The sequence below is a fragment of the Anneissia japonica genome, unplaced genomic scaffold (assembly GCF_011630105.1).
Source record: "Anneissia japonica isolate Jap-2015-1 unplaced genomic scaffold, ASM1163010v1 scaffold1558_len139704_cov169, whole genome shotgun sequence".
Taxonomy (NCBI): Eukaryota; Metazoa; Echinodermata; class Crinoidea; order Comatulida; family Comatulidae; genus Anneissia; species Anneissia japonica.
Window position 1 is genome coordinate 1 of NW_022751692.1, and position 13478 is coordinate 13478.

General features: G+C 33.2%; 2 protein-coding genes across 2 annotated transcripts; one reads left to right on the forward strand and one right to left on the reverse strand.

The window, feature by feature from the left end:
• The first annotated feature begins 1092 nt into the window (after window positions 1-1092).
• LOC117121799 lies at window positions 1093-7472 on the forward strand. Its single transcript, XM_033267112.1, has 9 exons — window positions 1093-1782; window positions 2409-2456; window positions 3031-3339; window positions 3764-3778; window positions 4215-4419; window positions 4545-4873; window positions 5406-5531; window positions 6093-6239; window positions 6342-7472. The coding sequence occupies exons 1-9, from the start codon at window positions 1144-1146 to the stop codon at window positions 7470-7472; spliced, it is 2949 nt and encodes a 982-aa protein (XP_033123003.1). The 5' UTR covers window positions 1093-1143.
• A 1203-nt stretch (window positions 7473-8675) lies between these two features.
• On the reverse strand, window positions 8676-10417 carry LOC117121794 (ATP-dependent DNA helicase RecQ-like). The gene has a single exon (XM_033267108.1). The coding sequence runs from the start codon at window positions 10415-10417 to the stop codon at window positions 9764-9766; it is 654 nt and encodes a 217-aa protein (XP_033122999.1). The 3' UTR covers window positions 8676-9763.
• Window positions 10418-13478: the final 3061 nt, after the last annotated feature.

Genomic DNA, 13478 nt, shown 5'->3' on the forward strand with positions numbered 1-13478 from the left:
GTTGACTTCTAGGGCCGATTTGACTTCTAGGGCCAAGTTGACTTGGGGCAGAGTTGGGGCGAGTTGACTTGGGACCGAGTTGACTCAAATTCTTTAAGAACACCGAGGCTGAAATTGCTTAAAAATTAAGAACAAAATAAGAACAAATTGAGGCTGAGGTAAAATGTCAAAATGAGATTTTTATTTAAAAAAACTAGAAAAACCAACAAATATTATCTTAATTTGTAGTAGGTGCGACTATGTAATACCCTCTATAATACAGTACAGTAATATACAGTACTGAGCCTGTACAATAATAACTTTTTAAGTTAAAAAATACCAAAATAAGAATATTTTGAGCCTGAAATCGGTCAGAAAATAAAAACACTGACCCTGGGCAAAATTTTACTGGTTCTTATAAAAAAAAAGGTGAATTGTTCTACTTGGAAAATAAGTTTTCATTATACAGTACACGCACAACTGTCTGCTATCTATCTCAAACAGAAAATGCACATTTAAAATATTATTAATAATAATAATAATAATAATAATAATAATAATAATAATAATAATAATAATAATAATAATAATAATAATAATTAAAGGCGAAGTTTACCCTTAAAGTTTGTTAAATAAAAATGTTTTAGAATGAACTTTAAATGAATCTAAAGTAGTTGAATCTTTCACAAAGGAAGGGAGCTCATTCCATGGAGATACAGAGAAGCAAAAAGTGCGTTTGCCATAGTGTCTTCTTTCGGAATTTTGGGACGGTATGCAGTGATTTACGTGCAAAGCGGAGACGACGAGAGGGAGCATAGACTTGCCACAAGTCGCTTGTTATAGTTTTCCGTTATGATAGACAGCGCCGCCAACGAGCGAATAAAGTTCAGTTATAATTTTATCTTCGGTTGAGTCGTAAACAAGCGACTTGTAAAACACTGCGCAGATACCCGGATGCTGCAAAGAAATGACGTAAATCATTAAATGTTTATGTAAATACGCTTACAGAATTAACCAATCAAACTGTCCTCGTTTCGATTGTACGAAAGTAACGACGAGCAACAACAAAGTCGAATCTGGTGCGTTGCATCGCGGATCAGATAGGCCTCCTAGCCTAGCTAAAAATTAATTCGGTACAATGTTGGTGTCGAGACTACAAACAAGATGAGTAGGCCTAAAGAAAATGTAACGCCGCACAAGGTTTTTTCTAGAGTCATTTTGTCCCCCCATAAAATTAACTGCGTATGTCTGGTTTGTGGAGAAGCTACCGTAAAAGCAAGGAGAATATTTATTTATAGAAACGAAAATCCATCAGCAGTGTTCAACAGGCTAAGGTTGGTTCTCAGTCCCCAACAACTTTATTTACTGAAACCGAACGACAATATATCTTGCTGTCAATATTGCGACAACAAATTGAAAACGATAGGTAGGAATATCGACAAGTTAAGAGACTCTGCAAATGCTACGCTACAACGTTTTAAGAAAGTGGTTGAAATAACCAAGAGAGGAGCAAATATACTGGAAGCAAGTAGCAAACACACGCGTAAAAGTGATGATGATAGGCCTAGGCCTAGTCCCATGTCAACTAGGAGCCCTGCTGCTGCTGCTCCAGGGGAATGTGAAGTCAGTTTGCCTAGGCGTATGCCTCCTCCTTCTTCTAGGCATTGGTCTACCTCTTCATCAGATCCAAAAGCCAGACGAAGTTTGTCGTTGAGTATTACAAAAGAAGTAGGCATACAGACCAAATATGTACTTGAAACGGATACTAGAACTAGACCTACTGCTACTACTGACGCAAATAAGGTACGTATTTTAAGGCCTAGGCCTACACTAGGCCTACCCTAAGTAAAGTAGTAATATACTAATAAATAGATAGGGACAGATGTAGGCCCCACGCTTGGCTAAGCAAAATTTTTTCTTTTGTTAAAAAATCCAAAAGTGTTACTGGTGAAAATGTGTTGATGATGATAATCTTAGCCTAGGCCCAGGTAGGCAAATGTCTAAATTTTAAAGGCACAAACCTACTTGGAATTTCAAAATTTAGGCAGGTCATATATATTTAAGTCACATTGAAAAGAAAAACACCATATTTGAAAGTAGTATACCTGGGACTCTAAAAAGAATTGTTTTCTTTCATAGGCTTGTTATTAAGTGTTATTTTGTTGCTAATTAATATCCTTTTTAAACAGGAATTTTCATGTTATTTTTTTTTTCTCAACTATCCTTGAACACCTAAATGTAGGCATGCTGCACATGGCAATATATATATATATATACTGTCTCTTATACACATCTAGATGTGTATAAGAGACAGGTTTACTACGCGTCCGAAGGATACCTGCTGCATCTGGTCCGGAAGTGGCTGACCTCCAATCCCGGCGAAATATAGTAAAAATTATTAATATTCTTATTTTTTATTCTTATCTTAGATGAAGGAATCCGTTTTCAAACAATGTTGTGCTATGGTCAATGAGGAGGTATTGTATATATTTTTTATACCCCTATCAATTAAAGGGACACATTCTGGACTAAAACAATTTTCCCCACACATATTTTTCCACAATGTATGCATATTTTCATCTTCTCTGACAGCACTTGGGTGGGAGTGGGGTGGCAGGCAGGCTTCCCCCCCCCCAACCCTCTCTTGAATCTGCCAGTGGATGCAGTTAGCTGGTATACATGATGTTATATTTCAAGCACAGCTGTAGAGTGAGAATTTCTATTCTATAATGTCACAAATAGTACATATTTTTATAATAAGGCATTATATTTCTGTCGAGATTTTCGTCCTTAATCTTGATAGCTGGAGAAATGCATGAGTCGCATACGAAATAAGTGATGCTTGGTATGTAGGTCTATGGCTTTAATGAAATATAAAATGCAGCAGATGTATACTCAACGAAGGAGTTTTTTTAACTTTAATGAAACATGCAAGATGTACATTATCATCCTACACTTGCTCAAAAAGTGTTGAATGTAAGCAAATATTTATAAAATACAATCTTGTGAGCATTTATTATTTGATAAGTATAATTTCTCTTTTATATTAAGGTCAGTGTAATTTGCTCACGAGAGGGTGATTGGTCATCTGTCCTGAGAAGAACCTCCAAGGAAGATCTTGCCTTATTCCAATGGGATGTATTTCATGAAGAAATTAAGGAGAAAGCCCCCCATTTTTTGCAATTCATTATGGCTGCTGTGAGCAATCCCCGACAAAAGCAGAATGTTAGGAAAACAACTGAAAATTTAATGCCAGCAATCCTGGATTGTAGTGCCAAAGTTTTCAGTATTTACAATGACCAAATGAATGCTATGAGGAAGATCAAGGGCATTATTCTTAAAAAGGCTGGGCTAAAAAAGGTATGCTTTGTTTATAAATATAAACTACGGTACATTATGGCATAGTTCACTCCGTTTTGTCATATGCAGTATGAATGTAGGCAAAAATGACCCTGGAAAAAAATTCCCCCATGAAAAAAAATCTCCCAGGAAAAATATCCCCCAGTAAAATGGCCCAAGTGACAGCAGGTAGGTATGACCCCCAATAAAATTTAGTAATAAATTTGATTTTTCTTTAAATGTGACAAAATAGCAAAAATTGAATCAATAAATCAGCATCAGTGTTTAGTAGTCCATATGTTTTTAAGAATATCTTGTTTATTTGGAAATAATTAATAATTTTACGGAATAGGTACAGAGTACCTTCATTGTTTATTAAAGTTCTTTTAGTAAAATAAACTATACATGAAACATATTGACTTTGTTATTAGTTTAATTTGTTTAGGTGAAATCACAACAGGTCAGTTGTAAAAACTTGTGAACATACCCATTTGATCTAAACTTATTTTGGAAATACAGCAAGTTAGAATATATCTAGTATTAACATTTTCATTAAAAAGGTACTGTCAAGTGGATTTTAGCATGAATTTACAAAAATACAAGTTCATTTGAAATTTTTTTTAATTGAGGCCACTTTTACCTACCTGTCATTTGGGGCCATTTTACTGGGACCTTTTTACAGGGGCAATTTTTACCGTACACCATACAGTATATATTATATAGTATACATATGATAAATTATGTTAACATTTATACTTTAAGAAATAATTTTTAAATTATACATATGTATTTACTGTACTTCTATTGCTACTGTTAAAAATATAATTACTGGTGATTATGATGGTAAGGATTATGTATTAATTCACACCATGAGACAATTATTGTATTTTTAATAGATTGGATTTCAACGATTAGCAACACTGTATGATACTATCAGCTATCAATCAGTAAATAGTTTAATGGAAGACTTTGGCAAAAACTTTGAGGAACCTATTCTAGAATGGAAAAGGTGTGAAGAAGAATGGCAAAAACAGGAACAGGCCAGCACTTCATCTCAGGTCACCTCAAACAAGCTTATGCCACTTGGATATTCATTTACAGGTAAACATCATAGAAGCTTAGCTTTCAGAATGTTTGTTAACGAATTAACATATTTTCATCTTTTTTATTGGTACTTAAATACTATACACGATAAGTCACTGAATCATAATTTTCACTTTTTTAAGGCGACAACGTTGATGTACGTTTTAAGGTGAGACATATGACCACTACAAGACAGAACAAAGACCACCATTTGTATCAACTTATTTCATATCAGAATAGAATAAGTGGTAAACATCTTCCCAATGAGAATGCAGTATTAGATGTCAGTACAGTTTCTAGCAGTGTTTTTTTGCCATCAAATACTGATAACCAAAAATTGACAAGTGAACTGGTGTGGCTAATCTGTCAAACTTGGACGCAATACATTCCTGCACTCAGTTGGTTGAAGGAGATGTTACCTAAATATATCCCTCACAAGTTCATGCAGGAGGTCAAAACAAAGACTTCAAAGGTAAACTCAACAAATACCTACTTAATTGTTAATGACATGACAATGGACACTCTGAATAATGTTAGGTGAATATCTGGACATTAGCTGCCAGACTGACTAATATTGAGTAGCTTGCTCATATATGTAAAAGGTCGAATCTTTTGCCTCTACTGAATAACATACAGTAATACGTTTCTTTAAATATTTTCATGACATGATATGTGTATTGATTCTGTTAAATATAATTAATATTTTGTTGATTGTTTGTATGTTTAATTTTGTCTAAATTATTTTTATTTACAATTATTAATTATATGTATATGTATTTTTTTTATTTCAACATTTTCTGATTGAAGTTGTTTAAAAAACATCTTTAAGTAAGCATTGCTGTATTTCATGTTTTATACTAAATGTTTTTGTTAGCAATCAATAAAATTCTGTTTAATTTTAACAGTTGTTGAATAACTGGAATTTTGTGGGCTATATCTATAATTCTAGGATTATTTGTCTTGTTTATACAATAAAGGTAACATGTGACTTTATTTTAATTTAGGTGCATCTTGGTGTCCTAGAGAAAAACGAATGTAAGGAGGAAGACATGCTTGACATCTGTAAATATTTACATAAGTATGTACCAAACCATTCAGATGATGCCACAAGTACTCAGAAACCAATCAAGGTATGGTATTAGGTTAATCATCAACTAAATTAGTTAAAATGCAGATTGTTTGCATTTAATATATAAAAAAATTTCATTCATGGATTTTATTCAATATAATATTCAATATAAAAAATTCAAGCAAAAAAGTTAAAATTAAGATTATATCATAAAAACTACAAAATTACCATAAAAAAAAATAAATGAGTAAGTGAATAAATAAATAACGGGGGAACACTGAAGGCAGAACAGAAAATGTCTTCAAATTTGAGTTGTAATTATTATTAGTTTTCAATTCCAAATCTTTCATAGAAATGTTTATATCACCATCATTTTCATTATAATTGCCAATGATATTGTTATCATTTTAAAATAAATAATAACAGTTGTACATTACATTTGATGCTTTATAAATTTTAAGCTTAGAATCTGAATTAATAACCATTTTTTATATTATTTATTTATTATTTATTCATATTTAATATTAATATATTAAAGGTTATTGATTATTATTTATTATTATTATGCATTATTACATTTGGATGATTTTTATTTGTATATATTATATATATTTTACAAAAGATTCTAAGCGGGGGTGACTACCTGACTTTTGAAAGGCACAAAGGAGCACAGTCAACCATGCAAGATGCTCGAACGCCATCGAAACGACTTGAGGGTTTAATTCCAAAAATGGAGGACTTTCATCAGCAAGCAGAATGGTTAGAAGCTGTAAGTTAATGTACTATAAAATATGCTCAGCTATCAGTGGAGTTAGTGGAGAATAAAAAAAAAATTACACAATTGCATTCGCTCTATATTGTCATTTTTCAGGTTTGTTGGAAACAACTTTATGATACAAGGTCAGCACGTGACGCAGGTACTCTCTATGCAGCGAGAAATGTACTTAATGCCAGAAATGTTACAAACCGTCCACACAACTGTTACTATGCAGCGTCCGACTTACTAGACAAGTACACAGATGCATACCTTGTAGCTGGTGCTCTCACTTTCTTTGGCATGGATGGTGTTAATTGTGAACCATCAGAAAATACCTATGATGGATCCCCAATAGATGTTTTGAGTAAGGAAGAATATGTCAAGTCAGTCATTACCAAATTTATTACTACTTACATCTTCTCTGACACACCAACAATACCTGAAACACCACCAGAAAGCTCTGACTTCAAATGCTCTTTCTGCAAAAAGGTGTACAAACGAGTACCTACATTAATCAAGCATGAAGAAGTAGTACACCAATTCAAAAGATCTGAACAGCAACCTCCAGCACCGGAACGAGTAGAAGACAACATTTACAACTACACACGAAAAGTACTGATACTGACAATGCTTAGAAGGAATCACAACAATGCAATTAAGATGGGTGATGGAGAAAGGGTTGTCAGGCTCTATAAATACTTCCTTCTATTTTATAAAGCCTGCTCAAATGCCCCAAAATATGCACATGGAACCTTTGAGACTCTAGCACAAATATCCTGCCTGCTGACCGAGAGACAATCATTTAATCTTACATGGAATAGATTTGTAAATTATAGACACAAAACAGACACAAATTTTCCAATGGATCTTGATGTGGAACACACCAACAAGGCATTTAAAGATGAATTGCACTCATACAGAGGGGAAGTAACAGAAAAAACAATAAATAGAATAAGCAGGAGCCTAATGTTCACTGAGGAAATTCTACATAACTTTGACCAGCAAGCAAAAGTAAAAAAGCCAAGTGGAATGCATACTGACGTTGACTTTACTGAGGACGTCTTAACTCTTGTGAATCAGTTCCACAAACTGAACCTGTTTGAGTATATACCGGGCAGGGCGTACACCATGTTTCCAGTGGTGGCGAGCAACATGCTAGATACACTTGACATGGAAAAAATGAAGATATGGCTGAACAAAACTCTTAAAAAACTAGCAGGCAAACACTATTATAGACAAGAATAATGATGAATGTATAGTGGTATACTTTAATGATTAATATTGTAATTGTTCTGGAATGTACATATACAGGTTTTAGTATCCATATAAATATATTATATTAATATATATTATATAATTATTGTAATTTATCTGTAGCTCCACTATATGTGGTAGTGTTTCAGTCAGTTGTAGGTCTCTGCGGTTTACTGATATGACTCTCGCCCTAACAGCGAGAGGGTGCAGGTTCGATTTCCGCCAGATACACTTTTTTCATACTTTTACATTTTAATCTATGATTTCAAGCTGCGACCTATAAGCTTTTTTGGTATTCTATAGCTCCACTATAATTTGTGGGTGTTTCAGTCAGTAGTACGAGAGAAAGTGCCTCGTGGTTAATTATGCACGTATATGCTACAGGCTTCCATGGTCTTATGGATATGACACTCGCCCAGATTGTGAAAAGTTCCAGGTTCGAATCCTGGTAGACACATTCTTCATACAACTGTAATAAATTTGTGGAAGGGCTATGCTTGTTCCTATTTGTGCACTGTTATTATTTATCCCTTGGTTTTATCCCTTGTTTCATACGATACTACAGTATGCGGCATATCTAATTGGAATATTACTAACTTCCAAGGTGCAAACTACAAGCTTATCTAGCTTATCAATTCAACAGCTCCATTATGTGTGAGCATTTCAGAGAAAGCACCTAGTGGTTATATACTCAAAACATTTTATTAATAATTAGTAACTATTCAACTCGCTTTTTATTTATTTAATATCGGCTCTTCTATTGGGCACTCTGTTGGTAATACTTGCGTGTCGGTGTGTGTGACAATATAAAATCAAAGTCAAACAGGTTGTAATCTGCCTCAATGAAATTTATTACTAAGACATGTTTCAGCCATAGCAGCCCATCATCAGGTCCATATACAGTAGATGTAACATGGAGCAGGTACATATATATCAGTGGGTAAACAAACAATATCATAATAAACTAATCATAGTAGAAAGAAATATAAACTACAGAAAAACGACTGTCTTAAGGTCTGACATGCAGTACCTGATGATGGAATATGTATATATATATATATATATATATATATATACACACACACTGGTACTGGTAGTAGCTGTCAAAGCGATGAAAATGACAAAATAAAAGATAGGCTGAAATATTTTTGGAACATAATTTATTCAACACAGTATTTTCATTAGCGTAAGAGATACATTTCGTAGCCAAAAATGGCATTCAGTAGTCTCAAGTGTAACAATTGATGTTCGTACAGTTAATTAAGACAGACTGCAAAAACTAATTGATCGTATTAAAGGTTTATGTCTGTTCTGTTTATGGGTCAGAATCACTTTGCCTGTTTGTGTTTTCTATCAATAAAACCACTTTTGATTCTATCCAGTCGTGAAGTTATTAGGAAAATATATAAATTTATATTAATAATATATTGTTAAATACATAAAGTTAATATTAGAATATATTTCAGACAGATATTGAACACATATGTACAAAATGCTTTACAATGCTTGAACTTATTATCTCATCAATGCTGCAGGTTTACTGTACAACATAAAATGGACATACAGTATTATGAAATTAAAATTATTGGGATGAGAAAGTTACTATTAATATTATTGGGTTTTTGTTTTTTGTTTTTATTTGAGCAGTACAATTACATTTGGCTACATCGATCAGTGTGGTAAAACAAATTTTATCATCAGTGTCGTAAAACAAATTTTATCATACATACAACTTTATTTACAGATCTCAAAATCAATTCTCTATAACGTTGAAGTTTTAAAATAAAATACTACAATACGCTAAACAAGTATGTACAATGCTTATATACATCATCACTTTATACATCATCATCATCACTACTAAGTAGCAAAGGTTGTTTGAACAATTCTGTATCATCTGAATCACTGTCAGAAATGCTTTCTTCATTCGAGGAAGAACTTGCGTTACTACTTTCGTCTTCTCCATCAAATGACTGTAGACTAGATAGTGAGTTGTGGAAAACTGATTTTACAATTTCCCATGAGCGTTGTGCATGTTCTGTCTTGTAAAATTGAAAATGATTCATGAACACAGTGCTTCCAGTAATGTATGGTAGATCTCTAATGATGTGGTCAATTAGTTGATTGCTATATTGAGTTGAAACATTTACATTAGTAAACAAATTATTATCAGTTAAATTGTCTGCTAGTTCATTTCTATAAATATATAAATTGTTCCGTACCTCTGTTTTCTGTTCAATAGAGATAGATCTCAACATTTTACCAAAACAAGCTGACTTTTTTTAATCTGCTTGAGCGATTTCCTTTTGAATTTTCAGTTCCAATGTATTGCCAGCATATGTGCATTGCTGTACACAGGAACATGCACCATCACAATTACATTCACATGTGCATTTGGCAGAACAAATGTCGCAACACAAGTGTTTCACCATATCAGATGGTTTACAGTCAAAATAACTCATTAATTTTTTTCTCCTACATTCATTTCCATTTACATACTCATTCATAGCTTTGGAAACTCTAGTAACACTTTGGCTGTACTTAACTAATATAGCATAGCTTTGTACAGATGTATCTCGGCCTGCACGGCCAGTTTCCTGTAAATAATCGTCCAGATCATTTGGTGGCCCAAGATGAATAATGTTTTCAAGTCCTTTTACGTCCATACCCATCCCAAATGCAATGGTGGCGAACAACACGCGTATCGTTCCATCGTGATCAGCAAATGATGATATTATTGTCTCCTTTACCTGTGAATCTGTTCCTTGTTGAAACATAGCCACAAATCGGCTTCTATCATCTTTTGTTTCAACTGTGAAGTCATATGCATCATCGCCTAAAGCAGTTATGAAAGTTTCATAAAGTTCTCTACAATGTCTCTTTCTTTTGCAAAATATAATAGTTCGAACAGCATATTTTCTGTCTCTTATACACATCTAGATGTGTATAAGAGACAGCACACTGGTACTGGTAGTAGCTGTCAAAGCGATGAAAATGACAAAATAAAAGATAGGCTGAAATATTTTTGGAACATAATTTATTCAACACAGTATTTTCATTAGCGTAAGAGATACATTTCGTAGCCAAAAATGGCATTCAGTAGTCTCAAGTGTAACAATTGATGTTCGTACAGTTAATTAAGACAGACTGCAAAAACTAATTGATCGTATTAAAGGTTTATGTCTGTTCTGTTTATGGGTCAGAATCACTTTGCCTGTTTGTGTTTTCTATCAATAAAACCACTTTTGATTCTATCCAGTCGTGAAGTTATTAGGAAAATATATAAATTTATATTAATAATATATTGTTAAATACATAAAGTTAATATTACTAAAACTTTACTTTGGTGACACTTCACACTGTTATATCCAAACGATTTTATTACAGTAGTAATACTTTTTACAACTTTCTCATCCATCGCGTTTCCGGCCTAGTTCCAGTTCCTTATTTCTCATCTCAGCTCTTTCAACTCAAGTTAAAACTAATTTACAAATATTAAATATGCATGAAGTAAGCCAATCACGTGATGTAGAAAATCAGTCATGCATACGATATCCCACATCGAATTTGATGTGGGAAATTGCACGCATGAATCGTTTGCCCAGGCCCTAATTCGAAAAAAAAGAAATCGAGTATGGGACGCCAATTACATTTGGTATGGCGCGCATTAAGTGCAAAAAAAAGTAAATAAACCAAAATTAGGGCCTGGAACCCAGGCTACACTCAATACAGTATCTGTACCATCACTCAAGGCATCCACAGGGTGTCACAGAACTCGATTCAGTATCTGTACCATCACTCAAGTCATCCACAGGGTATCACAGAACTCAATACCTGTACCATCACTCAAGGCATCCACAGGGTCTCACAGCACTCAATACTGTATCTGTACCATCACACAAGACATCTGCAGTGTCTCACAGAACTCAATTCAGTATCGGTACCATCACTCAAGGCATCCACAGGGTCTCACAGTACTCAATACTGTATCTGTACCATCACTCAAGGCATTCACAGGGTCTCACAGAACTCAATACCTGTACCATCACTCAAGGCATCCACAGAGTCTCACAGTGCTTAATACTGTATCTGTACCATTACACAAGGCATCTGCAGGGTTTTCTTTTTTGCATTATTTTTATATTTTGATTATAATTATTCTTATTATCTTCTGCTGTAAAATAAATTGGTAAATTATCACCAGTCAATAACTGGATTATTCAAATTAAATTTGTACAATTTCCTACATGTACTGTACAGCAATCCTGGTTTACTTTACAGTATTACAGGTAGTAAAATTATCAATAATAAAGTATTATTTTTAAAGTCTAAATTCTATCCAGAAATAGTACAGTACTTCAAAAAGTTATGATTGGTCCAAATTTTTCTATAAATGGGTTATTTAATCTTTTTGCGATAAGGTTGATAGGAATCACTCAAAAAACATACAGTTAATTTACAATACTGTATGGGAAGTTAACCAAACTTCAATGAAAAATTAGACGACAGTATCAATTTCACAATTTACTATCAATACGAATTATTTAGGCCAAGTAATAAAAAAAAAATGTTTCTTGAATCAAAATTCGTAATGGCTTTTTCAGATCAAATTGTTTGCTGTGACACCATTTGTAACATAATCTTACCTACACAGGTCAATCTAGAGTACATATTATATGATATTCAAGCAAAATGCACAAATCCATACCATATTTTATTACGAAAGAATGCGGTAAAATCACATAGTGATTATTTTAATTGAAGCAGCTGTAAGAACTGGGAATAAGACAAAATCCTCTACTTTCTTTTCTTGTAGAACTGTACTGTTATATTGACTACTTTCACCCACTATTTGAAAGTCATCAATAATTGTTATGAACAACAATAACACCACATTTTATTACAGTACTGTACATTAGGTCTATATGTCTTGAACAACTGCTGGGGATGTGCATTAGATAGCAAAGTATAATTTATTTTAAATTAAATTTTGATATACTACCTCATGATTATCCAAACTAGCGCCCCTTAATTAATTCTTAATCCCCATTAGCCACCACCCCCCTCCCCACCCGCAATCAACAGATAAAATTTATTAGAATGAAATAAAAAATTATCTTTATCCAGAGTTGTTTTTTGTTGCAAGATAAAAATCATAAAGTGTCACTATAAATAAATTGAACCCAAGACTCTGCAAATTGAAAGGCAAACATAATCAACTATTCAACTCCACTCCATGTAGGCAGTCAAACACTATCAAAATAATAGGTTCACAGATGACTATTTTGGAGAATCGACAGTACAGTTATTTGGTTTCTGCCTTTCTCTAATAAGTCTCTAGGTAAGGTACAGTATCTACCTGACTATCTACACATTAACAACAATCATGATAATATTTATTCATCTTTAGTTCACAACCCACAGTTTTTTGTCTTTTTTTAGCTTTCATTTTTGGATCGTTTCTTTCCAAAAAATCATAATTCCAGTAAAAACAGTGGTCTGTAGATTTTGTTTCACATTTTGATTATCAATCAAATTGGTATAAAATACTAACTACTGTACCATACTGCTTCATTTCCATTGAAGTCAGCCACACTTCTGCACAGCAAACAACTCAACTTATTAAAGATCAGCTGACTCAGTGACACAAACAAAATTTGCAGATTAAATATCTCAGAAAAACAAAACCAACATAATTTGAAAAAAAAAATGTTTTGATAGGTTTACAGTAACTTACAGTACTGTATGTACTGTATTTGCTCTGAAAAAAATTCAATAGACAACCATGTGACCTATCATGGGTATTATGAGTTTAACAGATCTTATTCTTAGTAAGAAACTGAGAGGAAGGAAATTGTTAGGAATAGGAAATGCCAGAAAAATAATATGACTGTAACCCAGCTAAGTAAATACAGCCTACTACTAAATCCAACAAACCATTTCAAGAAGCCAGCCAAGACATGCACTGCCGGTTATTAATAATTTCATATTATTTGT